This window comes from Carcharhinus amblyrhynchos, unplaced genomic scaffold (assembly GCF_965287045.1).
Source record: "Carcharhinus amblyrhynchos unplaced genomic scaffold, sCarAmb.v2.hapA chromosome_1177, whole genome shotgun sequence".
Classification (NCBI taxonomy): Eukaryota; Metazoa; Chordata; class Chondrichthyes; order Carcharhiniformes; family Carcharhinidae; genus Carcharhinus; species Carcharhinus amblyrhynchos.
In genome coordinates, this window is record NW_027650917.1 from 7,926 (window position 1) to 34,890 (window position 26,965).

A 26,965-nucleotide genomic window follows, 5' to 3' on the forward strand; every position below is an offset into this window, starting at 1 on the left:
AACCTATACATCTTTGGACACTAAGGGGCAATTTAGCATGGCCAATCCACCTAACCTACACATCTTTGGACACTAAGGGGCAATTTAACATGGCCAATCCACCTAACCTACATATCTTTGGACACTAAGGGGCAATTTAGCATGGCCAATCCACCTAACCGGCACATCTTTCGGACTGTGGAAGGAAACCGGAGCACCCGGAGGAAACCCACGCAGACATGGGGAGAACATGCAGACCCCAGACAGTGACCCGAGGCCGGGAATCAAACCCGGCTCCCTGGCGCCGTGAGGCAGACAGTGACCCGAGGCCGGGAATCAAACCCGGCTCCCTGGCGCCGTGAGGCAGCAGCACCAACCCCGCTGTGCCACCTTCACGTGGCGGTTTTTCGGGGTCGCGCCGAGGGCTATTTTCGGTCACGTTAAGGATTTAAAACAAAAAAAAATCACTGCTTCCAGCAGCCGAAATAATCCCCCTTCCCAATCCCTACTTGCGTTGCCATGGGCTGAGCCTCCAGCTGGGATTTCAGGCCAACTTTTGTTCCTTTTTTTTCCCTTCCGAGAAGAAAGGCATCGTCTGTTGGAACGTATTTCGGAGACTGACCCTGTTCCGAGTGGGACTGAATGAACCAGCGGGGCGGTTATTAGGAGCTGTGAGAACACAGTTCCTTCCTCTCCTGGAGCTGGTGAGAACTAGAGTGGGGGCTGGGGTGTGGGGGGGTCATAGTTTGAGGCTAAGCGGGTAAACCTTGATAAGGCCACACTTGGAATACTGTGTACAGTTCTGGTCACCCTATTATAGAAAGGATATTATTAAACTAGAAAGAGTGCAGAAAAGATTTACTAGGATGCTACCGGGACTTGATGGATTGAGTTATAAGGAGAGGCTGGATAGACTGGGACTTTTTTCTCTGGAGCGTAGAGGTCTTATAGAGGTCTATAAAATAATGAGGGGCACAGATCAGCTCGATAGTCAATATCTTTTCCCCAAAGGGAGGGGAGTGTAAAACTAGAGGGTTTAAGGTGAGAGGGGAGAGATACAGAAGGGTCCAGAGGGGCAATGTTTTCACCCGGGGGGGGCGGAGGGGGGGGTGAGGTAGGGGAGTGGGGGAGGTGGGGGGTGAGGTAGGGGAGTGGGGGAGGCGGGGGGGGTGAGGTAGGGGAGTGGGGAGGCGGGGGGGGTGAGGTAGGGGAGTGGGGAGGCGGGGGGGTGAGGTGGGGGAGGCGGGGGGGGTGAGGTAGGGGAGTGGGGGAGGTGGGGGGTGAGGTAGGGGAGTGGGGGGGTGAGGTAGGGGAGTGGGGGAGAGCTGGGGGGACGGCAGGAACATGGCGAGTGTATCGGCCATGGCTGTACTGAGCGATGCAGCAGGCTGGAGGGGGGCCGAGTGGTCTCACTCTGCTAGCCCCCCAGTTGGGATGTTGGTTTGATAATGTCCGGGTGTGTTACTGAGCAGATCACTGTTCATATTCATCAAAGCCTATTTACCCCCAACCCTCCCCCTCCCCTCCCTCCCCCTCCCCTTCCCCTCCGCCTCCCCTCCCTCCCCTCTACTTCCCGTCACCCCCCTCCCTCTCCCCCTCCCTCCCCTCCCCCTACCTCCCCTGCCCCCCTCCTCCTCCCCTCCACCTCTCCTCTCCTCCCTTCTACTTCCCGTCACCCCCTCCCTCTCCCCTTCCCCCTCGCCTTCCTCCTTCCTCCCTCCCCTCCCCTCCCCCTCCCTCCCTTCCCCTCCTCCTCTCCTCCTCCTCCTCCTCCCCTTCCCTCCCACTCCCCCCTCCTCTCCCCTCCCCCTCCCCTCCCTTCCCCTCCTCCTCGACTTCGCCTCCCCCCCCTCACCCTCCTCTCCCCCCTCCCCTTCTCCTCTCCCTTCCACCCCCCCCTTCCCCCACCTCCCCCTCTCCTCCTCTCCCTCTCTCTCTCTCTCCCCCTCCTCTCCCCCGTCCCTCCGCTCACCCTCCTCCCCCTTCCCCCCCTCACCTTCCTTTCCCCCTCCTCCCCCTGCCCCCTCTCCCCTATCCCTTCCTCCACCCCCTCCTCCTCCTCCTCCTCCTCCTTCTCCCTCCCTCTCTCTCTCTCCCCCCCTCCTCTCCCCCCCGACCCCACTCCCTCGCGATTCCCTCGACCTTGCTCCCCGTGTCCCTCAGCTTCCTGGAGAGCAGTTCACCACGGTGGGTTTCGCAATTCCGAGGTATGGAAGTAAATCTGTTATCTCCCGGATTAGACATTAGTGACCCTGTCCGAGGTCCAAGGAAGACTCCCTCCCTCCCTCTCCCGTCCCCATGGTCTCAGACACACTCTGCCTCCGTAGGTCACCGTCTCCCCAGGCCCGGAGGGCACCAGCAAAATGACCTTCGCTGACATCCTGGAGAAGGTCGGGAGCTTCGGAAAATTCCACATCCGACACGTCCTGTTGCTGGGCTTCCCGATTTTGTTCATGGCCAGCCACAACCTCCTCCAGAACTTTGTAGCCGTTGTCCCGGACCACCACTGCCGGGTCCACCTGGGGGCCAACGGTTCCGTCAACGCCACGCCCGGACCCCTGACTAGGGAGGAACTTCTCCGGGTCCTCATCCCCCTGGACGGGGACGGGAGGCCGGAGAAATGCCGCGTGTATTCCTCGCCCCAGTGGCACCTCCTGGACACCAACGCCACCGGGCTCAACGCGACGGAGGCCGAGACTCGGGCCTGCACCCAGGGCTGGGAGTACGACGACTCCAAGTTCAAAGCTTCAATCGTCACCGCGGTACGTCCCGGAATGTCCAATTTCTCCCCCATCCCCCCCCGACAAGTTCTGCGAGCGAAGGGGTGAGCGTTGATGTACTGGGAGGGGTGTGAGATACTTTAGTCAACGGTGGGAGAGTCGCTTAGAGTAAGGAAATGTTGTCGGGGTTGCGGGGGGGGCGGGGAGACGTGATGGGGATGTTCAGAATATTGGGCAGCACCGTGGGTTAGCTCTGCTGCCTCAGGGAGCTGGGTTCCATCCCCGGCTCGGGGTCACTGTCTGTGTGGAGTCTGCACATTCTCCCCCGTGTCCACGTGGGTTTCCTCCGGGTGCTCCAGATCCCTCCCACAGTCCAAAGATGTGTAGGTTAGGGGGATTGGCTGTGCTAAATTGCCCCTTAGTGTCCAAAGATGTGTAGGTTAGAGGGGTTGGCCGTGCTAAATTGTCCCTTAGGGTCCAAAGATGTACAGGTTAGGTGGATTGGCCATGCTAAGTTTCCCCTTAGTGTCCAAAGATGTGTAGGTTAGGTGGATTGGCCATGCTAAATTATCCCTTAGTGTCCAAAGATGTACAGGTTAGGTGGATTGGCCGTGCTAAATTGTCCCTTAGAGTCCAAAGATGTGCAGGTTAGGTGGATTGGCCGTGCTAAATTGTCCCTTAGTGTCCAAAGATGTACAGGTTAGGTGGATTGGCCGTGCTAAATTGTCCCTTAGTGTCCAAAGATGTGCAGGTTAGGTGCATTTGCCGTGCTAAATTGTCCCTTAGAGTCCAAAGATGTGTAGGTTAGGTGGATTGGCCATGCTAAATTGTCCCTTAGTGTAAAAAGATGTGCAGGTTAGGTGGATTGGCCATGCTAAATTGCCCCTTAGTGTCCAAAGATGTACAGGTTAGGTAGATTGGCCATACTAAATTGCCCCTTAGTGTTCAAAGATGTACAGGTTAGGTAGATTGGCCATGCTAAATTGCCCCTTAGTGTCCAAAGATGTGTAGGTTAGGTGGATTGGCCATGCTAAATTGTCCCCTAGTGTTCAAAGATGTGCGGGTTAGGTGGATTGGCCATGCTAAATTGCCCCTTAGTGTCCAAAGATGTGTAGGTTAGGTGGATTGGCCATGCTAAATTGCCCCTTAGTGTCCAAAGATGTGCAGGTTAGGTGGATTGGCCATGCTAAATTGCCCCTTAGTGTTCAAAGATGTACAGGTTAGGTAGATTGGCCATGCTAAATTGCCCCTTAGTGTCCAAAGATGTGTAGGTTAGGTGGATTGGCCATGCTAAATTGTCCCCTAGTGTTCAAAGATGTGCAGGTTAGGTGGATTGGCCATGCTAAATTGCCCCTTAGTGTCCAAAGATGTGTAGGTTAGGTGGATTGGCCATGCTAAATTGCCCTTAGTGTCCAAAGATGTGTAGGTTAGGTGGATTGGTCATGCTAAATTGTCCCTTAGTGTCCAAAGATGTGCAGGTTAGGTGGATTGGCCATGCTAAATTGCCCCTTAGTGTCCTGGGATGTGTAGGTTAGGTGGATTGGCCATGGGAAATGTGTGGGGATCGGTCGATGGGAAGAGGAATGGGTTGGATGCTCTGTCAGGGAGCCAAGGCTCCTTCCACCGCGCCTTCCCAACCCCTGCCACCCCAGAAGGAGAAGGGCATGGGAAATACCACCACTTTGCCAGTGTCCCCCTGTGCGAGCCAGGCACCACATTGCAACAGGCCCCTGTAGCAGGGCGGGGGCGGGGGTGACGGGGGGACTGGGGTTGGAGTGGGGGGGGACGAGCGAGTAATGATGCCAATGTCTTGAGTTGCGTTCTTGTGTTGACAGTGGGACCTGGTGTGCGGGAATCGGGCTCTCAGGCAGTTGGCCCAGACAGTCTACATGGGTGGAGTGTTGGTGGGATCCATCGTGCTGGGGTGGCTCTCTGACAGGTAGGATCGGGACGGCGCGGCGGGAACTCGGGAAATTTAAGGAATGGCTGGGCTCCGGGACCCGGCGCAGGGCATTACCTGGCTGCCCTGGGGGTGGGGGTTCTTTGAGCTGATTGGAAACGAAAGCCTAGACACACTGGGCATCGGAGAAGATGATTCCCAATCCCCGGGAAAGTTTTCCCAAGGACGGATTTCGGACGCACCAAGGGCAGGATTTCCTGCCCCCATCGCCCCAAGACTGGATAGTACCCGCACCGCCCCCCCAACCCCACCCTAGCTCAATGGATCTCGGTGTCCTGCCCGTTACACTCCCCGTGGAGGGTGCGATGGGGGGATTACCCCCCCCCCAGTATTAGTGGTGCCCCTGATGTTGCCCAGAATGGTATCACACCCAGCTCCCTGCACCTCAGGATTGCAAAGGCAGAGAGGGTCAGACTGAGCCAGCTTCCCCCTGGAACCCCCTGGTCACTTTGGGAGTCCCTCCCTCTCCCCTCCATCCTCCCTCTGCCCCCCCAGCTCCCCGCCCCCCACTCCCTCTCTCTCCCCTCCATCCTCCCTCTCCCCCTCCCCTCCACCACCCCCCACCCCGGTCACACTCTCTCCCCTCCACACTCCCTCTCTCTCCCCCCCCCGCTCCCTCTCTCTCCCCTCCACACTCCCTCTCTCCCCTCCACGCTCCCTCTCTCTCTCCCCCCGCTCCCTCTCTCTCCCCCCACTCCCTCTCTCCCCCCCGCTCCCTCTCTCTCCCCCCCCCACTCCCTCACTCTCCCCCCGCTCCCTCTCTCTCCCCCCCACTCCCTCTCTCTCCCCCCACTCCCTCTCTCTCCCCCCCGCTCCCTCTCTCTCCCCCCCGCTCCCTCACTCTCCCCCCCCTCCCTCACTCTCCCCCCCTCCCTCACTCTCCCCACCCCGCTCCCTCTCTCCCCCCCCGCTCCCTCTCCCCCCCCCGCCCCCTCTCTCCCCCCCCCACTCTCCTCCACGCTCCCTCTCTCTCCCCCCCACTCCCTCTCTCTCCCCCCTGCCTCCCTCTCTCTCCTGCCCACTCCCTCTCTCTCCCCCCCGGCTCCCTCTCTCTCCCCCGCTCCTCTCTCTCCCCCCACTCCCTCTCTCTCCCCCCCACTCCTCACTCTCCCCCCTGCTCCCTCTCTCTTCCTCCCCCACCTCTACCACCTAGAAGGACAAGTGGGGGGTGCAGCGGACACATGGGGAACACCACCCCCTGCAAGTTCCCCCTCCGAGCCACTCACCATCCCGACTTGGAAATATATCGGCCGTTCCTTCACTGTGGCTGGGGTCAAAATCCTGGAACTCCTTCCCTAACAGCACTGTGGGTGTACCTACACCACACACGGGGGACTGACTGATGTCCAATCACAATCCTGGAACTCCCTCCCTAACAGCACTGTGGGTGTACCTACACCACACACACGGGGGACTGACTGATGTCCAATCACAGTCCTGGAACTCCCTCCCTAACAGCGCTGTGGGTGCACCTACACCGCTGTACACATTCAAGATGGCGGCTCACCCAACATCTGTTTCTACGCTGTGTATTATGGATAATTCCTCCCCCCTCCCCCGCCTCGCCAACCCTCCACCTCACCCCCACCACTTGTATGATATCTTGCGCTGTGGGCCCGGGGTCTACCCACTTAACCGTCCCCCCCAAGTTAAACATACAAATCTCCCAATGGAAGGTGTTTGCCCTGATCGGGTGGCACAGTGGGGTTAGCACCGCTGCCTCACAACGTCAGGGACCCGGGTTCAATTCCCGGCTTGGGTCACTGTCTGTTTTTTTTATTCATTCGCAGGACATGGATTACCCCTTAGTGTCCAAAGATGTGTAGGTTAGGTGGATTGGCCATGCTAAATTGCCCCTTAGTGTCCAAAGATGTGCTGGTTAGGTGGATTGCCATGCTAAATTGCCCCTTAGTGTCCAAAGATGTGTAGGTTAGGTGGATTGGGCCATGCTAAATTGCCCCTTAGTGACCAAAGATGTGCTGGTTAGGTGGATTGCCATGCTAAATTGCCCCTTAGTGTCCAAAGATGTGTAGGTTAGGGGGATTGGCCATGCTAAATTGCCCCTTAGTGTCCAAAGATGTGTAGGTTAGGGGGATTGGCCATGCTAAATTGCCCTCAATGTCCAAAGATGTGCAGGTTAGGTGGATTGGCCATGCTAAATTGACCCTTAGTGTCCAAAGATGTGCAGGTTAGGTGGATTGGCCATGCTAAATTGTCCCTTAGTGTCCAAAGATGTGCAGGTTAGGGTGGATTGGGCGTGTTAAATTCTCCCTCAGTGTTACCCGAGTGTGGCGAGCGGGGGGGATTTCACAGTAACTTCATCGCGGTGTTAATGTAAGCCTAACTTGTGGCACTAATGACTAAATAAATAACTTTCAGGAACCCTGTGTGGCCGGGGCAAAGGACCTCACGTGGAGCACTCAAGCTAAAGGCAAACATTTCCACCCCACCCCCGGGGGGGAGTTAATCTAGGTTCCCAGCCTCAGTGGGAACTCAGAAGGGTGAGGGTGAGGGTTGGGGGGAGTGGGGGGGATAGATGGTGACTACCCGGCGCAGCCTCGAGGGGTCCGAGTTGCCTCCTCCTGCAGAATCCACTTGATCCTCTGGCTGAGGGAATCCGCTTCCCTCTCCGGCAGTCCGGTCCTGTGTTCACTGAGCGATGGGAAGGGTTGAGAGTCACGTACGACCCACGGAAGATTAAACAGCCCTGGCACAAAGGTTTAACCTCGGAGTGTTGAGCAGGGCCGCCGGTGTGTAACAGAGTGCGTCACGTCACCTCGGAGCTCACCACCACCACCACCCCGCTCCCTGCCCAACACCTTGTGTTTATCATTGACAGGTTTGGCCGTCGGATCCTCCTGCTGTGGTCCCACCTCCAGCTGGCTGTCTCTGGAACCTGCGGGGGCTTCTCCACCTCCTACCCCTTGTTCTGTTTTTGGCGTTTCCTGGGTGGAATGGCACTGTCCGGCATCATACTCAGCACCTTCTGCCTCAGTAAGGGGAACTTCCTTTCTCGATCCCCCCGAGCGTCCTTGAAGGGGTCATAGGTTGGCACGGTGGCACACGGTGGGTTGGCGCTGCCACCTCACGGCGCCAGGGACTCGGGTTCAAATCCCGGCTCGTGTCACTGTCTGTCTGGACATCTGCATGTTCTCCCCATGTCTGCATGGGTTTCCTCCGGGTGCTCCAGTTTCCTCCCATAGTCCAAAGATGTGTAGGTTCATTAAATTGGCCATGCTAAATTGTCCCTTAGTGTCCAAAGATGTGCAGGTTAGGTGGATTGGCCATGCTAAATTACCCCTTAGTGTCCAAAGATGTGTAGGTTAGGTGGATTGGCCATGCTAAATTGTCCCTTAGCGTCCAAAGATGTGCAGGTTAGGTGGATTGGCCATGCTAAATTGTCCCTTAGTGTCCAAAGATGTGTAGGTTAGGGGGATTGGCCATGCTAAATTGTCCCTTAGTGTCCAAAGATGTGTAGGTTAGGGTGGATTGGCCATGCTAAATTGTCCCTTAGTGTCCAAAGATGTGCAGGTTAGGGGGATTGGCCATGCTAAATTGTCCCTTAGTGTCCAAAGATGTGCAGGTTAGGGGGATTGGCCATGCTAAATTGTCCCTTAGTGTCCAAAGATGTGCAGGTTAGGGGGATTGGCCATGCTAAATTGTCCCTTAGTGTCCAAAGATGTGCAGGTTAGGGGGATTGGCCATGCTAAATTGTCCCTTAGTGTCCAAAGATGTGCAGGTTAGGTGGATTGGCCATGCTAAATTGTCCCTTAGAGTACGGCCAATCCACTTAATCCGCACATCTTTGGAGCGTAAATATTTATCTTGTCCTTACCATTCGGCCCATCGAGTCTGCACTGACCACAATCCCACCTTCACCCGTAACCCCACATCTTTACCCCGCTAACCCCCCTCGACAGTAAGGGTCAATTTGGCACGGCCAGTCGACCTAACCCGCGGGTTTGTGGAGCGTGGGAGGAAACCGGAGCGCCCGACGGGAGCCCACGCAGACACAGGGAGAACTCCGCACAGACGGTGAGCCGGGAATCGATGCCGGGTCCCCCGGCGCTGTGGGGCTGAGCCGCGGTGCCACTCTGTCACCCGTTGATGACAGCTCTGCGAGTCGGTCAATGATGGAGCGTTGTCTCTGACCCGTCGTGAGGTTTTCGGACCTGCGTTCGCTCTCGTTCAGGGAGGCACGGTGGGCGTACAACCTCGCGGTGAACCAGGGGAAAGGAGGGTCACGCCAGCTGCCCACTCGCTCGCTGGAGGTGGGCTGGGTTAGGATCTGGACTTTCTCTCTCTCTCTTCTCCTCTCTCCAGGTCTGGAGTGGACCCCGACCCACACGCGCACTGCCGTTTCCACCTACTACAATTACTGCTACACCATTGGCCAGCTCCTGCTGGCTGGCATCGCCTACGGCGTCCGAGATTGGCGCTGGCTACAGACCATAGTGGCTGCCCCGTTCTACATTTTCTTCCTCTACTCGTGGTAAGGTCCGCCAGCAGGGTGGTGGGGGGGGTGGGTCGTGGAACATTCCCACCCAGGCCCTAACCTGCACATCTTTGGACACTAAAGGGCAATTTAGCATGGCCAATCCACCCTAACCTACACATCTTTGGACACTAAGGGACAATTTAGCATAGCCAATCCACCTAACCTGCACATCTTTGGACACTAAGGGGCAATTTAGCATGGCCAATCCACCTAACCTACACATCTTTGGACACTAAGGGACAATTTAGCATAGCCAATCCACCTAACCCGCACATCTTTGGACACTAAGGGGCAATTTAGCATGGCCAATCCCCCTAACCTGCACATCTTTGGACACTAAGGGACAATTTAGCATAGCCAATCCACCTAACCCGCACATCTTTGGACACTAAGGGGCAATTTAGCATGGCCAATCCACCCAACCTGCACATCTTTGGACACCAAGAGGCAATTTAGCATGGCCAATCCACCCAACCTGCACATCTTTGGACACTAAGGGGCAATTTAGCATGGCCAATCCACCTAACCCGCACATCTTTGGACACTAAGGGACAATTTAGCATGGCCAATCCACCTAACCTACACATCTTTGGACACTAAGGGCAATTTAGCATGGCCAATCCGCCTAACCCGCACATCTTTGGACACTAAGGGACAATTTAGCATGGCCAATCCGCCTAACCCGCACATCTTTGGACACTAAGGGACAATTTAGCATAGCCAATCCACCTAACCCGCACATCTTTGGACACTAAGGGACAATTTAGCATGGCCAATCCACCTAACCCGCACATCTTTGGACACTAAGGGACAATTTAGCATGGCCAATCCACCTAACCTACACATCTTTGGACACTAAGGGCAATTTAGCATGGCCAATCCGCCTAACCCGCACATCTTTGGACACTAAGGGACAATTTAGCATGGCCAATCCGCCTAACCCGCACATCTTTGGACACTAAGGGACAATTTAGCATGGCCAATCCACCTAACCCGCACATCTTTGGATACTAAGGGGCAATTTAGCCCACCATGACTTGATAGCGTGACATGAACCCAAGATCCCGGTTGAGGGCGTCCTCATGTGCGGTAAGTCCAATGCCGGCATCTCCCCATCAGGTCTCCCTCTGAGCGGCGAAGGCTCTGTGATTCCTGCTGGATCGCCCTCCCCACCGTCCTCTAAGCCCTTGTCGTCCTCCCTTCCAGGTGGTTCCCGGAGTCAGCCCGATGGCTTATTCTCAATGACAAAACTGAAGCAGCCCTCAAACATCTCAAAAGGGTAGCAAAACTCAACGGTCAGGAGGAAGAAGGAGAAAAACTCACCACCGTAGTAAGTCCTGATGTAAAAACACAATCTGCACGTAAGCCGCAGATGGATTGAGTTATAAGGAGAGGCTGGATAGACTGGGACTTTTTTCTCTGGAGCGTAGAGGGGTGATCTTATACAGCTCTATAAAATAATGAGGGGCTCAGATAGGCAATATCTTTTCCCCAAAGGTAGGGGAGTCTAAAACTAGAGGGTTTAAGGTGAGAGGGGAGAGATACAGAAGGGTCCAGAGGGGCAATTTTTTCACACAGAGGGTGGAGAGTGTCTGGAACGAGCTGCCAGAGGGAGTAGTAGAACATAGAAAAACTACAGCACAAACAGGCCCTTCGGCCCACAAGTTGCGCCGATGATATCCCCACCTACTAGGCTTACCCTCAGTCCTATCAAGTCCCATGTACTCATCCAGAAGTCTCTTAAAAGACCCTATTGAATCCACCTCCACCACCACTGCCGATTCCACTCACTCACCACCCTCTGAGTGAAAAACTCACCCCTGACATCTCCTCTGTACCTGCTCCCCAGCACCTTAAACCTGTGTCCCTCTCGTAGCGACCATTCCAGCCCTGGGAAATAGCCTCTGAGAATCCACCCGATCTATACCTCTCAACATCTTATAAACCTCTATCAGGTCACCTCTCATCCTCCGTCTCTCTCCAGGGAGAAAAGACAGAGCTCCCTCAACCTATCCTCATAAGGCATGCCTCCCAATCCAGGCAACATCCTTGTCAATCTCCTCCCTCTCAATAGCTTCCACATCCTTCCTGTAGTGAGGCGACCAGAACTGCACACAGTACTCCAAGTGGGGTCTGACCAGGGTCTTATAAAGTTGCAGCATTACCTCCCGACTCCTAAACTCAATCCCTCGATTGATGAAGGCCAGTACACCATACGCCGTCTTAACGTAGAGGCAGGTATAATTTTTAAGAAGCGTTTAGACCGTAACATGGGATATGGGGCAAACACAGGCAATTGGGACTAGCTTAGGGGTTTAAAAGAAAAATCTTTCTCTACAACCTCGCTGTGACTGTAACACTACATTCTGCACCCTCTCCTTTCCTTCTCTGTGAATGGTATGCTTTGTATAGCGTGCAAGAAACAATACTTTTCACTGTGTCCCAATACATGAGCCAATAATAAATCAAATCAAATCAATTCCAGTATTTCCTTATAGCTCATAATACTCCAGTCCAGGTCGCAGAGGTTTATATCATGGAAACAGGCCCTTCGGCCCAACTTGTCTATGCCACCCTTTTTCTTTACCCCCTAAGCTAGTCCCAATTGCCCGCGTTTGGCCCATATCCCTCTATACCCATCGTACCCATGTAACTGTCTAAATGCTTTTTAAAAGACAAAATTGTACCCCCTCTACTACTGCCTCTGGCAGCTCGTTCCAGACACTCACCACTCTCTGTGTGAGAAAAATTGCCCCTCTGGACCCTTCTGTATCTCTCCCCTCTCACCTTCGACCCTCTAGTTTTAGACTCCCCTACCTTTGGGGAAAAGATATTGACTATCTAGTTGATCTGTGCCCCTCATTATTTTATAGACCTCTATAAGATCACCCCTCAGAGAAAAAAGTCCCAGTCTATCCAGCCTCTCCTTATAACTCAAAGTCCCGGTAGCATCCTAGTAAATCTTTTCTGCACTCTTTCTAGTTTAGTAATATCCTTGTCGTGTAACTGTGTGCGTGTGTGTCTTTTCAAAGATTATCAAATCAACTATGGAGAAAGAACTTTCAAACGTCAAGAGTACATACACCGTTTTGGACTTGTTCAAAACCCCCGTTATGCGTAAGACAATGTGCTGTACCATGCTAGTTTGGTAAGTGGTTAAGATAACAGACTGTCAACTGGGCAGCAAGATAACTGCAACTTAGGAATAATGGTAGGAAGGACTATTACTTACGTGGCAAAAAACTGCAGCAGGCGATGGTGCAGAGGGACCTGGGCGTCCTTGTGCATGAGTCGCAAAAACCCAGCCTGCAGGTGCAGCAGGTGGTCAGGAAGGCGAATGGGATGCTGGCCTTCATCGCGAGGGGGATTGAATATAAAAGTAGGGAGGTCTTGCTGCAGCTGTATAGGGCATTGGTGAGGCCGCAGCTGGAGTACTGTGTGCAGTTTTGGTCGCCGCACTTACGCAAGGATATTTTGGCCTTGGAGGGAGTGCAGAGGAGGTTTACTAGGCTGATGCCGGAGTTGAGGGGGTTGAGCTATGAGGAGAGGCTGAATAAACTAGGCTTGTACTCGTTAGAGTTTAGAAGAATGAGGGGAGATCTCATTGAGACGTATAAGATGATGAATGGGATGGATAGGATAGAGGTGGAGAGACTCTTCCCGCTCAGAAAGGACAGTAGGACTAGGGGGCACAGCCTCAAGATAAAGGGAGGGCGGTTTAGAACGGAGTTGAGGAGGAACTTCTTCACTCAAAGGGTGGTGAATCTCTGGAATTCTCTGCCTGTTGAAGTGGTGGAGGCTGCCTCGCTCAATATTTTTAAGACGCGGGTTGATGGGTTTTTGATAAGAGAGGGGATTAAGGGTTGTGGGGAGAGGGCGGGAAAGTGGAACTGAGCCACGACAGATCAGCCATGATCTTATTGAATGGCGGGGCAGGCTCGAAGGGCTGGATGGCCTACTCCTGCTCCTATTTCTTATGGTCTTAACAATGATCTCTAAGGGACGCCAAGAGTTGGGGTGGGAGTTGGTGGCGTGAAAATGAACAGTGAGTATCGTCACAGAGGTTTACAGCACAGAAACAGGCCCTTTGGCCCAACTTGTCCATGCCATCCCCCCTTTTTATTTTAAGCTGGCCCCAATTGCCCGCGTTCAGCTCACACCCCATCTTGTGATTCCCGTCGCAATGACTGGGAGTTAACAAGGTGAGCGTCGCATATATAGAAACGTACGCGGGAATCCGAAATAAGGACAGACAAACCGGTCCGCAGCCTCCGTCAGGAGGGAGATAGCGAGAGGGTGGGAGCACCATAAATTTATTTATTAGTCTCACAAGGGCTTACATTAACACCGCAATGAAGTTACTGTGAAAATCTCCTCGTCGCCACATTCTGGCGCCTGTTCGGGGTACACAGAGAGAGAATTTAGCACCGAACCAGCCCATCTTTCTCACCGTGGGAGGGAGGTAAAGTTTATTTGTTAGTCACAAGTAAGGCTTACATTAACACCGCAATGAAGTTACTGTGAAAATATCCTCGTCGCCCACACTCCAGCACCTGTTCGGGGTACACGGAGGGAGAATTTAGCACCCTAACCAGCACGTCTTTCAGACTGTAGGATGAAGGTAAAGTTTATTTATTAGTATCACAAGTAGGCTGACGTTAACACCGCAATGAAGTTACTGTGAAAATATCCTCGTCGCCACACTCTGGTGCCTGTTCGGGTTACACTGAGGGAGAATTTAGCACCCTAACCAGCGTGTCTTTTGGACTGTGAGAGGAAACCGGAGCACCCGGTGGAAACCGACACAGACACGGGGAGAATGTGCAGACTCCACACAGACAGGGACCCAAGGCCGGGAATCGAACCCAGGTCCCTGGCAGCAGTGCTAACCCAGGGTGCCACCGTGCCATCCACGGTGGGTCAGCCCAGGTCACGTGGACTGCAGCGATTCAAGAAGGAGGCCTTACCACCACCTTCTATAGAACGTTGGTAAGGCCACATGTGGAGTACTGAGTCCAGTTCTGGTCGCCGCACACTACGGGAAGGACGTGGGGGCTTTGGAGAGGGTGCAGGGGAGGTTTACCAGCCTGGTATGGAGGGTCTTTGTGACAAGGAGAGATTGGGCAAACTGGGGTTGTTCTTCCTGGAAAGACGGAGAATGAGGGGAGACCTAATCGAGGTGTACAAAATTATGAGGGGTGTGGATAGGTTGAAGAGCGAGAAGCTTTTTCCCAGGTCGGAGGTGACGAGAGGTCACGGGTTCAAGGTGAGGGGGGGGTGGGGGGCGAGGTTTAACTCCGATATCAGAGGGACGTATTTTACACGGAGGGTGGTGGGGGCCTGGAATGCCCTGCCAAGTAGGAGGCGGAGACACTGGGATGGTTTAAGACTTATCCGGATAGTCACATGAACAGACTGGGAATGGAGGGATACAGAAGAATGGTCTAGTTGGATCAATGAGTGGGGCAGGCTCGGAGGGCCGAAGGGCCTGTTTCCTGTGCTGTGCTGCTCTTTGCCCTCAAGGGGGGGGGTGGCAACTAGGGATGGGGGATGAATGCTGGCCCCTCGGCTGGGTTCCACCAACGAGCAGTAAGAAAAGCCCCTGTGAAGCCCCTGGGGATCTTATCGAACGTGCGGTTGGCGAAACTCAACCCTCCATCAGTCTTCTTTCCCTCCCCCCGACCTCTAGGTTTTCCACCAGCTTTGCCTATTATGGGCTGGCGACGGACCTGCAAGGATTCGGAGTGGATATTTACCTCATTCAGGTCATCTTCGGGGCGGTGGACATCCCGGCCAAGTTCGTTGGCATTCTCAGCTTGAGTTACATGGGGAGGAGGTTCACTCAGGGCGCCTCCCTCATTCTGGCGGGAAGCATCATCATCATCAACAACTTTGTTCCTCACGGTAAGGTCTATCGGTGGACATCGCTCCCCCCTTAACGGGCCCTCAGAACAAGCACGGTGGGCGGGGCAGGGGGATTGACTGGATTTCTTATTGTCACATGTACTGGGATACAGTGAAAAGTATCGTTTCTTGCGTGCTATACAGACAAAGCATACCATTCATAGAGAAGGAAAAGAGCGGGTGTAGAATGTAGTGTTACAGTCACAGCTAGGGTGCAGAGAAAGATCAGCTTAATATTTGATTTGATTTATCAGTGTCACATGCATTTGGATACAGTGAAAAGTATTGTTTCTTGCACACTATACAGACAAAGCATACTGTTCATAGAGAACGAAAGGAGCGGGTGCAGAATGTAGTGTTACAGTCACAGCGAGGGTGTAGAGAAAGATCAGCTTAATGCGAGGTAGGTCCATTCAAAAGTCTGACAGCAGCAGGGAAGAAGCTGTTCTTGAGTCGGTCGGTACGTGACCTCAGACTTTTGTATCTTTTTCCCCGACGGAAGAAGGTGGAAGAGAGAATGTCCGGGGTGTGTGGGGGGTCCTTGATTATACCGGCTGCTTTTCCCCGAGGCAGCGGGAAGTGTAGACAGAGTCAATGGATGGGAGGCTGGTTTGTGTGATGGGTCTGGGCTACATTCACAACCCTTTTGTAGTTCCTTGCGGTCTTGGGCAGAGCAGGATCCCAGACCGAGCTGTGATACAACCAGAAAGGATGCTTTCTATGGGGCATCTGTAAAAGTTGGTGGGAGTCGTTGCGGACATGCCAAATTTCCTTAGTCTCCTGAGAAAGTAGAGGCATTGGTGGGGCTTTCTTAACTATAGTGTCAGTGTGGGGGGGACCAGGACAGGTTGTTGGTGATCTGGACACCTAGAAACTTGAAGCTTCCCGAGGAAGTGTGGGGGAGACCGGACATCACCAGAAGCCCCCGTGATATTCTGATTTCAGAGAGCCCTCTGCCCCAACCTGGTGTCAAGATCCCAGGCCGGGAATCGAACCCGGGTCCCTGGAGCTGGGGAGCGGCAGCGCTAACCCACTGTGTCACCGGAGGAGGTGCGGGGGGCTTTTGGGGGGTGGGGGGGGGGGTGGGGGGGGGTGTCCAGGAGACACACAAATGAGAGACTCGGGACCCTGTTTTTTTTTTTGGGGGGGGTGCGGTGCAGGGAATGACGATCGGCAGACTGTGAAGCCTCGCGGACGGTGACATCTCCTCACCATCTCTCTTTGCAGATCTGACGACCCTCCATACGTCGCTGGCAGTCATTGGTAAGGGCTGCCTGGCCAACGCTTTCAGCTGCTGTTACCTGTACTCCGGCGAGCTCTACCCCACCGTGGTCAGGTGGGTTACCCCCCCCCCCCCCCCCCCCGGTGACACCGGAGGGCAGGTCCTGGCGTTTGGGGCACTGGGGGGGGGGGGGGGGGGAGGTGGGGTAATGACGCACTGCGGGAAGGGAGTTGGAGGAATGTGGATGCGGTCAGGGGGATCAAGGCGAGCGGGGTTCACTCTCACTCCCTCTGGGTCCCTCTCGCGGTCTTTCTCTCGCTCTCGCTCTCCCTCTCTCTCCCACTCCCTCTCTTACTCCCTCTCTCTTGCTCTCATTCTCACTCTCTCTCGCTCACTTTCTCACTATCTCTCGCTCTCTCTCTCTCTACGGAGAGGTATAAAAACAAAGTGTCCCTCACTGGGTGAAGAGACTGACTGGCACAGCGCTGAGAAAAGACGGGGTAAAAACCTCCAACCAAACTCACACATACTGAGAATGGCCAATCCACCCTTAACTGCACATCTTTGGACACTAAGGGGAATGAGAGAGAGAGAGAGAGAGCAAGAGAGAGGAGAGTGAGAGCCCAATAGCAAGAGAAAATGAGAGACAGAGCCAGAGACGGAACGAGAGAGACAGACTGCAACTGCCTGCTATCGTGACAACAATGTCTTAAAATAAAACCTAATCTGGATAGTGAAGATACAAGAAATCAACAAAGACAGAAGATAATTCAATTTCTTGCCGATTTGACGATCTTTGTGCCGTTGTTGCCCTTGGGGGGGTGGGGGGCAGGTCAACGCCGTTGCCCCCACAAGGCTGTGTTCTCAGCCCCCTACTATACTCCTTATACACCTATAACTGTGCGGCCAAATTCCCCCCCAGTTCGATTCTCAAGCTTCCTGACGACCCCACCGTAGTGGGTCGGATCTCAAACAATGATGAGACAGAGTACAGGAATGAGATAGAGAATCTGGTGAACTGGGGCAGTGACAATAATCTCTCCCTCAATGTCAACAAAACAAAGGAGATTGTCATCGACTTCAGGAAGCGTAAAGGACAACATGTCCCTGTCTACATCAACGGGGACAAGGTAGAAAAGGTCGAGAGAGCTTCAAGTTTCTAGGTGTCCAGATCACCAACAACTTGTCTCTGTCTCTCTCTCAATCTCACTCTCACTCTCTCCTATCTCTCAATCTCGCTTTCTCTCTCTCTCTCGCTCTCACTCTTTCACTCTCCTCTCTCTCTCGTTCTCTCTCTTTCTCTCATTCCAAAACCAAGTACTCTTGTGTGCTCTATACACCACGCCAACACTATAGTTAAGAAAGCCCCACCAACGCCTCTACTTTCTCAGAAGACTAAGGAAATTTGGCATGTCCGCTACGACTCTCACCAACTTTTACAGATGCCCCGTAGAAAGCATCCTTTCTGGTTGTATCACAGCTCGGTCTGGGCTCCTGCTCTGCCCAAGACCACAAGGAACTACAAAGGGTGGTGAATGTAGCCCCAATCCATCACACAAACCAGCCTCCCATCCATTGACTCTGTCTACACTTCCCGCTGCCTCGGGGAAAAGCTTTTCACTGTATACGTGTGACAATAACGAATCAGATCAGATCAAACCAAGTCTACGGCAAACATTCATCCTCGGTATGTCATTCACTGCCGTCTGGTGTGGGGCAGGGACCCAGCTGTTAAACCATCCTTTGTGAGCAGGAGTCTCTCTCTTCGATATCTAACCGCACAGTCTCGTTCCCACCCACTGTCCACACCCAATCGTATAGAGCAGGAGAACATCAGAAATAGGAGCAGGAGTCGGCCATCTAGCCCCTCGAGCCTGCCCCGCCATTCAATAAGATCATGGCTGATCTGAAGTGGATCAGTTCCACTTTCCCGCTCTCTCCCCTGTCTATCAGAAACCTATCTACCCGCGACTTAAATATATTCAGCGAGGCAGCCCCCACCACTTCAACGGGCAGAGAATTCCAGAGATTCACCACCCTTTGAGTGAAGAAGTTCCTCCTCAACTCCGATCTAAACTGCCCTTCCCTTATCTTGAGGCTGTGCCCTCTAGTCCTGCTGTCCTTTCTAAGCGGGAAGAATCTCTCTACCTCTACCCTATCCATCCCCTTCATTATCTTATACGTCTCTATAAGATCCCCCCCCTCATCCTTCTAAACTCCAACGAGTACAGACCCAGTCTATTTAGTCTCCCTTCATCGTCCAACCCCCTCAACTCCGGTATCAGCCTAGTGAACCTCCTCTGCACTCCCTCCAAGGCCAAAATATCCTTGCGCAAGTGCGGCGACCAAAACTGCACACAGTACTCCAGCTGCGGCCTCACCAGTGCCCTATACAGCCGCAGCAAGACCTCCCTACTTTTATGTTCTATCCCCCTCGCTATAAAGGCCAGCATCCCATTCGCCTTCTTGATCACCTGCTGCAGCTGCAGACTGGGTTTTTGCGACTCATGCACAAGGACGCCCAGATCCCTCTGCACCGTAGCACGCTGCAGCTTTTCGCCTTTTGAAATAATAATCCCTCCTACTGTTATTCCTGCCAAATTTCTTGAATTCTCTTGAAAATCTTGAGAATTTCTTGAGTTATTTTAATTAAACTTGACAAGTTTGCTTTTCTAAAAAAAAAATCAACTGGTTTTTATTATCAGAAGACTGCGTGCAGTGTGGGGTCGAGTCTTGGGCTTGCAGGGCTGGAGGGCCTGTGTTTCCTGTGTTGTTCTTGTTGAGAAGACAGAGAGAAGTCTGCACCAACTGTTGATTCTATGCCAAGACTGCGCCCACTACAAGCATCAATTTAATGATTATATTTCTTTCTTATCAGCTTACATGAGTTTAGTAACACAAGCAGTGGTACGTCGAACAAAGCAAACTCTGTGCCTCCCTCCTCCCCGACCCCATCTAATGTCTCCAATGATATCTCACGGTATATGGAGTCAACTGTGTTAGAACCTACAGCTCAGAAACAGGCCATTTGGCCCTCTGTGTCGGTGCTGACCCATTTTTTGCCTCGTCCCACATTGCTTGCATTCACTCTATCTATTCCAATCTCATCTTATGCACCTCTATCAAATCTCCCACTCATTCTTCCAGGGAATAAAGTCCTAACCTATTCAATCTCTCTCTCAGCTTCTCAAGTCCCGGCAAACATCCTCGTGAACCTCTATCTTACGGGTTACAATCGAGAAATTTCAGTTAAAGCGACGCTCCCCACCCCCGCCCCGTGACGGAACACCTTACCACGTTCAGACACGCGTGTTCTGACACTCTGCTTACGTCCACAGGCAGACAGGAATGGGTCTGGACCACCATGGCCAGGCTGGGAGCCATGATAGCGCCCGGTCGTCAAGATGCTCGGGGATTCGGTGTCCTTTCTGCCGATGGTGATCTACGGCGGCATGGCCCTCTTATCGGGCACTGCGGCCTTCCTCTTGCGCGAAACCCTCAACACGCCATTGCCGGACACGATCGAAGACGTGGAAGGCAGGTGTGTAAAACGCCAGCGTCTCACGCACGGGGTTCGGTTTATTAATTGGCGAGGGGGTTTTATTTATTGACTGGGTGGCACTGTGGGTTAGCGCCGCTGCCGCCTCACAGCGCCAGGGACCCACCTTCGATTCCCGGCTTGGGTCCACTGTCTGTGTGGAGTCTGCACATTCTCCTCATGTCTGCGTGGTTTTCCTCCGGGTGCTCCGGTTTCCTCCCACAGTCAAAGATGTGTAGGTTAGGTGGATTGGCCATGCTAAATGTGCCCCTTAGTGTCCAAAGATGTGTAGGTTAGGGTGGATTGGCCATGCTAAATTGTCCCTCAGTGTCTAAAGATGTGTAGGTTAGGGGGATTGGCCATGCTAAATTGTCCCTTAGTGTCCAAAGATGTGTAGTAGGTGGATTTGGCCATACGTGGGGTTATGACAGAGTATGGTGTGGGCCAGATGCACCTTCAGAGAGTCATCGCAGACTTGATGGGCCAAATGATCTCCTTCTGCATTGTGGGATTCTATGGTCTGTTTACAGGATGCAGGGACCGCTGATTAGGCTTAGGATTTATTACCCTTCAGAAGGTGGGGTGTGGTGCGCCGCCATCTTGAACCCACTGCGGACCCTGCGATGTAGGTACATCCCACGTGCTGTTAGGAATTCCAGGATTTTGACCCCAGCCACAGTGAAGGAACGGCCGATATATTTCCAAGTCGGGATGGTGAGTGGCTCGGAGGGGGGATCTGCAGGGGTGGTGTTCTCCATGTGTCTGCTGCCCCCCACCCCCTTGTCCTTCTAGGTGGTAGAGGTGGTGGGTTTGGAAGGTGCTGTGGAAGGAGCCTTGGTGAGTCGCTGCAGTGCATCTTGTAGATTGGTACACACTGCTGTCACTGTGCGTCGGTGGTGGAGAGAGTGAGTGTTTGTGGTTAGCGTGTCGATCGAGCGGGGCTGCTTTTGTCCTGGATGGTGTCGAGCTTCTCGCGTGTTGTTGGGAGCCGCACTCATCCAGGCAAGTGGGGAATATTCCATCACACTCCTGACTTGTGTCCTTGTAGATGGTGGACAGGATTTTGGGGGGGGAGTCAGGAGGTGAGTTACTCTCTGCAGGATTCCCAGCGGACAGGCTTTGGGGGGAGTCGGGAGGTGTGAGTTACTCTCCACAGGATTCCCAGTGGACAGGCTTTGGGGGGAGTCGGGAGGTGAGTTACTCTCCACCAGGATTCCCAGTGGACAGGCTTTGGGGGGGAGTCGGGAGGTGAGTTACTTCAAATAAAGTGACGGTTTCTTCAGATAGGGTACAGGTGATAAAGACACTTTACCTGAATGCACAAAGCATTCGGAACAAGGTGAGTGAGCTGGTGGCACAGATCAACACAAATGGATATGATCTGGTGGCCATTATGGAAACGTGGTTACAAGGTGACAGGGACTGGGAGCTGAATGTCCAGGGGTATCAAGTGTTTAGGAAGGATAGACGGGAGGAAAAGGGGGGGTGGCGTAGCTCTGTTAATTTAGGATAATAATCGGGGGTGGTAGTGAGGGAAGATATGGGCTCCAAAGAGCAGAACCTGGAATCATTGTGGGTGGAGATAAAGAACAGTAAGGGGAACTGGTGGATGTGGTGTTTCTAGATTTCCAAAGGTGTTCAATAAGGTGCCTTACAAAAGGTTGCTACAGAAGGTTTAGGGGGGCAGGGAGTTGGGGGTAAGGTGTTAGCATGGATAGAGGATTGGCTGTCAATTGGGAGGCAGAGAGTTGGTATCAATTGGCGCTATTCTGGTTGGTGACGAGTGGAGTGCCCCAGGGTCGGTGCTGGGGCCTCAGCTATTAGACCGTTTATATAGATGATCTGGAGGAGGGGGCTGAGTGTAGGGTGTCGAAATTGCTGATGACACGAAGATGAGTGGAAAAGCAAATTGCCGGGAGGGTGTGGAAAGTCTGCAGAGGGATCTGGATAGGCTGTGCGAGTGGGCGAGGACCTGGCAGATGGAGTATAATGATGGAGTATAAGTGTGAGGTTATCCACTTTGGCAGGAATAATAGTAGGAGGGATTACTATTAAAAGGGCGAAAAGCTGCAGCGTGCTACGGTGCAGAGGGACCTGGGCATCCTTGTGCATGAGTCGCAAAAAACCCAGCCTGCAGGTGCAGCAGGTGATCAGGAAGGCGAATGGGATGCTGGCCTTCATAGCGAGGGGGATTGAATATAAAAGTAGGGAGGTCTTGCTGCGGCTGTATAGGGCATTGGTGAGGCCCAGCTGGAGTACTGTGTGCAGTTTTGGTCGCCGCACTTACGCAAGGATATTTTGGCCTTGGAGGGAGTGCAGAGGAGGGTTCACTAGGCTGATACCGAGATGAGGGGGTTGGACTATGAAGAGAGACTGAATAGACTGGGTTTGTACTCGTTGGAGTTTAGAAGGATGAGAGGGGATCTTATAGAGACGTATAAGATAATGAAGGGGATGGATAGGGTAGAGGAGAGAGATTCTCCCCTTAGAAAGGACAGCAGGACTAGAGGGCACAGCCTCAAGATAAGGGGGGGGGCAGTTTAGATCGGAGTTGAGGAGGAACTTCTTCACTCAAGGGTGGTGAATCTCTGGAATTCTCTGCCCGTTGAAGTGGAGGAGGCTGCCTCGCTAAATATATTGAAGTCACGGGTAAGATAGGTTTCTGATAGACAGGGGAGAAAGCGGGAAAGTGGAACTGATCCACTTCAGATCAGCCATGATCTTATTGAATGGCGGGGCAGGCTCGAGGGCTAGATGGCCGACTCCTGCTCCTGTTCTGATGAGTTACTCTCCGCAGGATTCCCAGCGGAGAGCGAGGTCGGAATCCTGCTCAGATGTGACAGCTGCCTGTTTCGACGCACGGTCGCTCGGAGAATGAGAGGAGAGGGGAGGGGAGGGGAGGGGGAGGGAGGGGAGGGAGGAGGGGAGGGGGGAGGGGAGGGAGGGGAGGGGAGGGGAGGGGAGGGGAGGGGAGGGGAGGGGAGGGCTCTGACACCCAGACGAACCTGGGACGCTTTCTAATCGCCCTTTCTGTTCATTCCCCAGAGCCAAGAGCAGGATCGAGGAAAGAGGAGAGTCCAAAGAAAGACGAGGTTCCACTGCGGGGAAAGGAACCTCACTGATGGGTCAGTCCATTTAAGCGGACGCACTGCCAATCCCTCCACTCGGATTGACGTCCTGTTGACAAGGCGCACAGATCAGCTCACACAGAAACACTTTGCACACCCGGAGATATCACCAAAGCACAACTTGTACGGCTGTTAAATCACAGAATCAAAAATTTAACCCTCAGAAATACAGAATTATTTCACAGGCAGTGGTATCATCGCTGAGACTGTTAATCCAGAAACCCGGCCAACGTTCCGGGTTCGAATCCCACCACGGCGGAATTTTAATTCAAACAAAAAATCTGGATTGAGAATCTACTGACATGGGGAAATAAAAAATCCATTTAGGGAAGGAAATCTGCCGTCCTTACCCTGGTCTGGCCCACATGTGACTCCCAGAGCCACGCAGCAATGTGGTTGGCTCTCAACTGCCCCTCCAAGGGGGCAACTGGGCAATAAATGCTGACCCAGCCAGCGACGTCCGTGTTCTCATGAATTAACAAAAGAAAAATTAAATTTTTTAAATGAAAAAAATTCAACTCTGGTAAGACCCTTGTCAGACCCCACTTGGAGTACTGTGCGCAGTTCTGGTCGCCTCACTACAGGAAGGATGTGGAAGCTATTGAGAGGGTGCAGAGGAGATTGACAAGGATGTTGCCTGGATTGGAGGCATGCCTTATGAGGATAGGTTGAGGGAGCTCGGTCTTTTCTCCCTGGAGAGACGGAGGATGAGAGGTGACCTGATAGAGGTTTTATAAGATGTTGAGAGGTATAGATAGGGTGGATTCTCAGAGGCTATTTCCAGGGCTGAAATGGTCGCTATGAGAGGGACACAGGTTTAAGGTGCTGGGGGGTAGGGTACAGAGGAGATGTCAGGGGTGAGTTTCTCACTCAGAGGGTGGTGAGTGAGTGGAATCGGCGGTGGTGGTGGAGGCAGAACTCGCTGGGGTCTTTTAAGAGACTCCTGGATGAATATGTGGGACTTAATAGGATTGAGGGCAAGCCTAGTAGGTGGGGGATATCATCAGCGCAACTTGTGGGCCGAAGGGCCTGTTTGTGCTGTAGTTTTTCCTCGGTTCTGCGTTTCTATTAATTTGGGTCAGTTCATCCCCCCCCCCCCCCACCCCAAGTTTGGGTGTTAAAGGGCTGGGTTCGCGAGGTTGGAGGGGTAAAGGGTATCTTTAGGGTAGACTTTACATTTCCAGCCGAGCGCAGCCTGACTGACCCTCTGGAGACCCCCCCCCCGGTCGATCAGGGAGGTCTCTGGACCCTGTCGGGGCCAACAGATCCAAGCCGGGGCGGCTGGACAAGGCAGAGGTGTGATCTCTCACCCCTGGTGGTGTGTTGTGTTGGAGGGGGGGGGGGTGTAATTAAGAAATAAGGGGGCGTTCGACCCTAAGGTTGGGTGGGAGAGCAAGGTTCTTGAGAGGTCCTGGGCAGGGATGGGTGAGGGGGGGGGTTAATCAACATACTCCTGTCACTCTTGGCCCACAAGCAGCGCTGTAAAAAGACACTTCAATTTTTCTCTCTCTCAGCATTTAGAATCACAGAAACCCGACAGGTGCAGAGAGAGGCCATTCAGCCCATCGAGCCTGCCACCGACCACCATCAAGCCCAGTCCCTACACCCATATCCCTACATATTGACCCACTAATCCCTCTAACCTATGCATCTCAGGACTCTAAAGGAGCAATTTAGCGTGGCCAATCCACCTAACCTACACATCTTTGGACACTAAGGGGCAATTTAGCATGGCCAATCCACCTAACCTGCACATCTTTGGAGACAAGGGACAATTTAGCATGGCCAATCACCTAACTGCACATCTTTGGACATAAGGGGCAATTTAGCATGGCCAATCCACCTAACCTGCACATCTTTGGGACACTAAGGGGCAATTTAGCATGGCCAATCCACCTAACCTGCACATCTTTGGACACTAAGGACAATTTAGCATGGCCAATCCACCCTAACCTACACATCTTTAGTTCCTCCAGCTCCATAAACCATTCCCCCCCCCAACCCTCATCACCACCCCCGCCCCTCAACCCCACCTCCTTCACGCGACCACTCGACACGGCTCGAGAACTGAGAAGGAATAATTTTATTGTAACGCACCACCATCGGGTCGGCATATTTACAATCTGGGATCGCGGGCACACCCGGACATCGATAGCGAACGGGAATGGGTTCGGATCCCGATCCGGAATATCCGACGGTTGGGTAAATCCATCCCACCGCAGCGGGGGGTTGGTGGGGGGTGGAGACCAACCTGGGACACGATACTGGCCAGCGACCCTGGCTGACAGGTCTGGCTTTTTGGGTAGGGCCTGGGCCTTGCGATGGCGGAACAGGGTCCAGTCTGACGGTGGTTGGAGGAACCCCGGTGCCCCCGATACACGAGATCGCGTCCAATTCACTTTCCTTGGCCGAGGTTTCCTTCAGCGTAAAGTGGATTCTTTTGGTGTAAAAATGGCGTCAGATCTCTCAGAGGGAGCGAACTCTGCATTCTGATAGCGCCCGTCACCGCCTCAGGGCGTGCTTCCAGTACGAAGCCTGGTGAGGGTTTTTGGGGGGGGGGGGGGGGGGGGGGGGCGGGGTTGCCAATTTGGGCACAGCAAGATCCCTACGGGTGAGCAGATGGCAGCCAACTGGCACAAAACGGGGAGATACCCCACTATGACCCATCCATTCTATCCGGCATCCCCCCCCCCCCAAACCAGCCCTTGACCCTGACCCACCTCCCCCCCCCTTGCTTCTCAAAGTAGCTACTTTCCCCACCACCAGCGGAGAGGAGCGGACCCCCCCGGATTAGCTTATTCATCGAGTGTCGCGAGGCTTTGGCACAATGCGGTTGTGGTGAACGTGACCCCCCCCCCCCCCCCGCCCCCCCCCCCCTCACCAACCCGACCCCCACCCCGACTCCCCCACCACCGGCCTGTCCTCATTCCCCTCTTCCTTTCCATCCAAAAGCCACCGCCACACCTCATTTCACCCCACACCCCACACCCCCACCCCCAACTAATAAACAAACCCCCCTCAACACCCACTCTTCAGTTGGCGCCACACCCCCGCCCCCCCCCCCCCCCAACCCAAATCGCCTTGGTAACTAAGTCAGAGGCGGGGAGCGCTGGTGGTGATATGGGGAGGCGCAAGATGGCGCCTCCATTGGGCAAGGAGCAAGATTTGGTGGCACACACCTCCCCCCTCCCCCCCACCCAGATGGAAGGCTGGCACGCGAGGAACTCAGACAACTGTCGAGACGCGCCGTTACGTCAGTCGTTGGCGCCAAGCAGCCATTTTATACACAGGCCCACGTTGGCATACAAGATGGCGGATAGGCCGGCACTTTGACCCAGTTGGGTCATCGGTTACCCATCTTTTGTCAGCACTCCTGGATTTTTTTTTTTGGGGGTGGGTGGACAGAGAAGCTTAAAGGCAAACCAGACAAATATCTACAAGCACGCACGCTCTCGCGAGCACTCAGAGCCAGCCCCATCCCCGCCCCCCCCCCGCCCATCTCCAAACGGTCCTTCACGGGTGGGGTCCTGAAGGAATCAGAGGTTTATTCTCGGACGTGACCCCCGACACGGCCGTGCTCCACTCGGGGTCAGCCCCGGCCATCGGCCGAATTCCTCCACCTGCTTGCGCTGGACGATCAGGAGGGCCAAGGCCACCAGCCACAGGATAAAGTTCACCCAGGTCGAGGTCTGTGGAGAGAAGGCCGGGTTCAAAGGTCAGCGGTGGGAAGTGGGGGGGGCGCTCATTTTAACACCGGGTGGACCGCACCCGTCATCCCAATCCCCTCAAAGCTTGGGAAATACTGTGGAATAACTCAATCCCCCCCCAAATCCTGTCCACTGGGAATCCTGCGGAGAGTAACTCACTCCTGACTCCCCCCAAAGCCTGTCCACCATCTACAAGGACACAAGTCAGGAGTGTGATGGAATACTCCCCACTTGCCTGGATGAGTGCGGCTCCCAATCAACACTCGAGAAGCTCGACACCATCCAGGACAAATGCCAGCCCCGCTCGAT

General features: G+C 53.8%; 1 protein-coding gene across 1 annotated transcript; it reads left to right on the plus strand.

Annotated features, from left to right (window-relative positions):
- Positions 1–2,174: 2,174 nt before the first annotated feature.
- LOC145340590 (solute carrier family 22 member 6-A-like) lies at positions 2,175–23,137 on the plus strand. The gene is given in 12 exon segments (XM_080185057.1): positions 2,175–2,741; positions 4,535–4,638; positions 7,499–7,653; positions 8,983–9,151; positions 10,364–10,487; positions 12,190–12,305; positions 14,847–15,061; positions 16,289–16,397; positions 19,622–19,639; positions 19,641–19,674; positions 19,676–19,824; positions 22,867–23,137. Coding segments are annotated over 12 exon segments (1,686 nt in total). The 5' UTR covers positions 2,175–2,342; the 3' UTR covers positions 22,961–23,137.
- Positions 23,138–26,965: the final 3,828 nt, after the last annotated feature.